We start from the raw sequence: 3,188 nt of genomic DNA, 5'->3' as shown, positions 1-3,188 counted from the left end.
CAAGAAAAGTAGCCATTGAAGCCATATATTTTCGCGCAGGTGTTCAGGGTAAAGTGTGTTTCAGAAATTAGTGCAATGTCGGTGTTTGTTTCTAATAGGATGTGCTGGAGTTCATTTATATGTTGTCTGAGACCATTGGCATTCCAAGAGAAAATTGATAATGGATGATTTACGTTTGGGCTAGTTATCATTTTTGGTTAAAATTGTGTTTATTAATGGTGTAATGAGTGATTGAAAATGTTCAAGAAAGGATGCGAAAAGAGTGGCTGGAGGGGGATCAGGGGAAAAGGAAGATTCATGTGTTTGAGAGTTAGAGTTAGGTGGTTTTAATGTATCTGAGTAAGAGCGAGAATAGGTGGCATTACTAGGAGGCTTACCTTGTGTTTCTTCCCAATTCAAGTGTTGTTTGATCTTATCTGGATGGTTGCTGTCGAGTAGTCTCCTGCTGACGTCCACATGAGCGGTTGAGGCTGTCGTGTTTCTGGTCTTTTGGAGTTCTTTGTGTACCGCACATCCTCTGTAGTTTGCTGGGTGATCTTTTCCGCATAGAGAGCAGGTAGCTGGGGTGTCCTTTGATTTTTCACACATGTCGGAGATATGCGCTTGACCACAACGGACACACCTAGGTGAACGGTTGCAGTAAGTACGCGTGTGCCCGTAGTTTTGGCATCTGTGACATTGAGGTAGGTCCCGTCTGGAATGGGGTTCTTCAATTTTGACTATTGAGTGGCATAGCGTCTTAAGCTTGAATATTTCTGGGTTATTTGGCGCTGGGTTAAGGTTGACGAAAAAGAGTAGGAGTGGACCGCTTTTTTGGTTTTTATTCTTTATATTAGTAACGTTCCTGACCGAAAATCCAAGATCTTCGAGGTCTTGAGTAATAAGTTCCGTGGGCGTTGTGTGGTGTAGGTTTTTTAGCACTAATCGATAAGATTTGTCTTCCTTCGCTTGGTATGTGAAATATTCCACAGACTTATCGTTTAGTAATTTAATTACTTGACGGAAAGGATGAGGGGATTTTAGCATTAACTTCAGATTTTTGGTTGTGGTTTTGCATAAGAATTCTTCATTGCCAACCATAATTTTAGCAGTACCCCTTATTTCTTTTATGAATGGTTCACTTAGATCTGTACAACTAATTGTTAAACTATCGTTACCCGTGTGAATCCATGTATTTTTACCTATTAATTTATGATAAATATTTCGTTGCAATCCAAATCTTTTAACTACGCAATTATAGTTGGTGCCATTTCCGGTTTTCTAAATAGTTGTATTTCGCATGGTTGATACCAGTGGCGGATTTAGGGGGGGTGCTTGGGAGCTGAAACACCCACCGCTCCGCGTATTTTCATTAAAAATTATTAATAAATCGCCGAGTGGCAAATTTTTGGTACGGGCTACCAGAACGCGCGACGCTGCGTAGCAAAAACCGGTCGGCGACTACGCACAATTTTGAGGTACACTGGTTTTCTATAAGTTAGGTTAGGTTAGAACAGATTAACTGATAAGTCAGCTGCTCGGCTGTCAAAACATTAGTTTTTGTATATTATCTATATCATCATAGAACATGCTAAACATGATATTATCACAGAAAAAAAATATTTTGCCATGATAGGTACTGTTAACATCTTTGAATTTGTATTTTTATGCTATTAAATATTTTTTGTGATAAATAAAAATAATTCGTACATCACTCATTACCTAGCTGTTGAACAACGGTCATTCTGCTTAGTACTTATTATAATAAATATAAGGAGGTAACTGTTGACTAGTGATTACTAATTAACCATTGTCCATTCGTAAATCTGAAATCATAAATCATGAATGAAAGTGATGAATCTAAAAGGTCCAAGAGAAATGGCAGTATGAGTATACTATCTTATTTTTGTAAAAAACCTAGAAACAATGAATGTGTTGAATCGGATAATAATAGTTGCTCTACAATTTCAAATAAAGTAAGTAGTACATGTTCAGACTAGGTATTCAGAATATTTATTCAGTGAATTAATCTTATTGTTTTGTTCATCTTTATTCAAACTTAGTTAGCAATTGAAGTAAATCAAGTAACTGATCCATGTAAAGTCATATTAGTCAATAATACTGTGACAGATTTTTCTTCAGTTTCTCAGCAGGTAATATTTCTTTAATAAAATAAAAATAGTTTTATTGATATTAATGCCAATTTGCCCAATTTTTCACGCTCCTCACTCCATAGATTATTACATTTTATGGAATTCGAATTTGTTAAACGTGGTCGAAATAGCGCAATGATTGAGCGAAAAGAAATTGTTGTTTGGCGAAGAAATTATTTATTGGATATTCGGCAATATCGTATGGAGGGTCGCCCAATATACTATTTGGACGAAACTTGGGTAAATGCTGGTGACGTACCGAATAAAATATGGTGCGATAAATCTATTAAATCTGCGAGAGATGCGACAAATAAAGGTCTTACAACGGGAGCAGTAAATCCTAGTGGAAAGGGGAAACGCCTGATAGTTTGCCATATAGGATCGGAAGATGGATTTGTTTCTGACAGTCTTCTGTGCTTTGAGTCTAGGAAAAACACTCAAGACTATCACGATGAAATGAATGGCGATTGTTTCCGTGAATGGTTGGAAGGTGTTTTACCTAGACTCAAAGATAACGCAGTGATTGTCATGGATAACGCTCCGTACCATTCAGTGAAACAAGACAAATGCCCAACGACAAATACCAAAAAACAAAAAATTATCGAATGGCTCGAGAGTAAAGGAGAGGTTATTAGTAGACCAATGGTTATTCCAGAGCTACTTACCATTGTGGACAGGCTGAGACCCTTGTACAATAAATATGTCATTGATGAACTAGTCAAAAAACAAAACAAAACAATTCTTCGATTGCCACCTTACCACTGCGAGCTCAATCCTATTGAGCTCGCATGGTCAATTGTAAAAAACCATGTGAGGATGAATAACAAAACATTTAAGCTCAACGACGTAAAACAATTATTAATAGAAGGTGTAGAAAGAGTTGATGCCGACATGTGGAAAAACTTCATTAAACATACAATAGAAGAGGAGGAAAAATTGTTTAAGATGGACTTTGTGGTGGATGAATTGATGGCTGAAAAAGAACCATGTGTTTTAAATGTTGAAAGTGATGATGATGACTCGGACGATTTTAACGACGTTGTACCTCTACCATAA

General features: G+C 37.0%; 1 protein-coding gene across 1 annotated transcript; it reads left to right on the top strand.

Annotated features, from left to right (window-relative positions):
• Positions 1 to 1,335: 1,335 nt before the first annotated feature.
• On the top strand, positions 1,336 to 3,188 carry LOC111042642. Its single transcript, XM_022327328.1, has 2 exons — positions 1,336 to 1,955; positions 2,043 to 3,188. The coding sequence occupies exon 2, from the start codon at positions 2,229 to 2,231 to the stop codon at positions 3,186 to 3,188; it is 960 nt and encodes a 319-aa protein (XP_022183020.1). The 5' UTR covers positions 1,336 to 1,955; positions 2,043 to 2,228.

Source organism: Myzus persicae, unplaced genomic scaffold (assembly GCF_001856785.1).
Source record: "Myzus persicae strain clone G006 unplaced genomic scaffold, MPER_G0061.0, whole genome shotgun sequence".
Taxonomy (NCBI): Eukaryota; Metazoa; Arthropoda; class Insecta; order Hemiptera; family Aphididae; genus Myzus; species Myzus persicae.
The sequence above is the reverse complement of the archived record's forward strand: the minus strand, read 5'-3'. Positions and strand labels throughout refer to the sequence as shown.

Bases quoted from the DNA above. Each gene is read 5' to 3' on its own strand.
- LOC111042642 (XM_022327328.1), top strand. From the start codon at position 2,229: ATGGAATTCGAATTTGTTAAACGTGGTCGAAATAGCGCAATGATTGAG.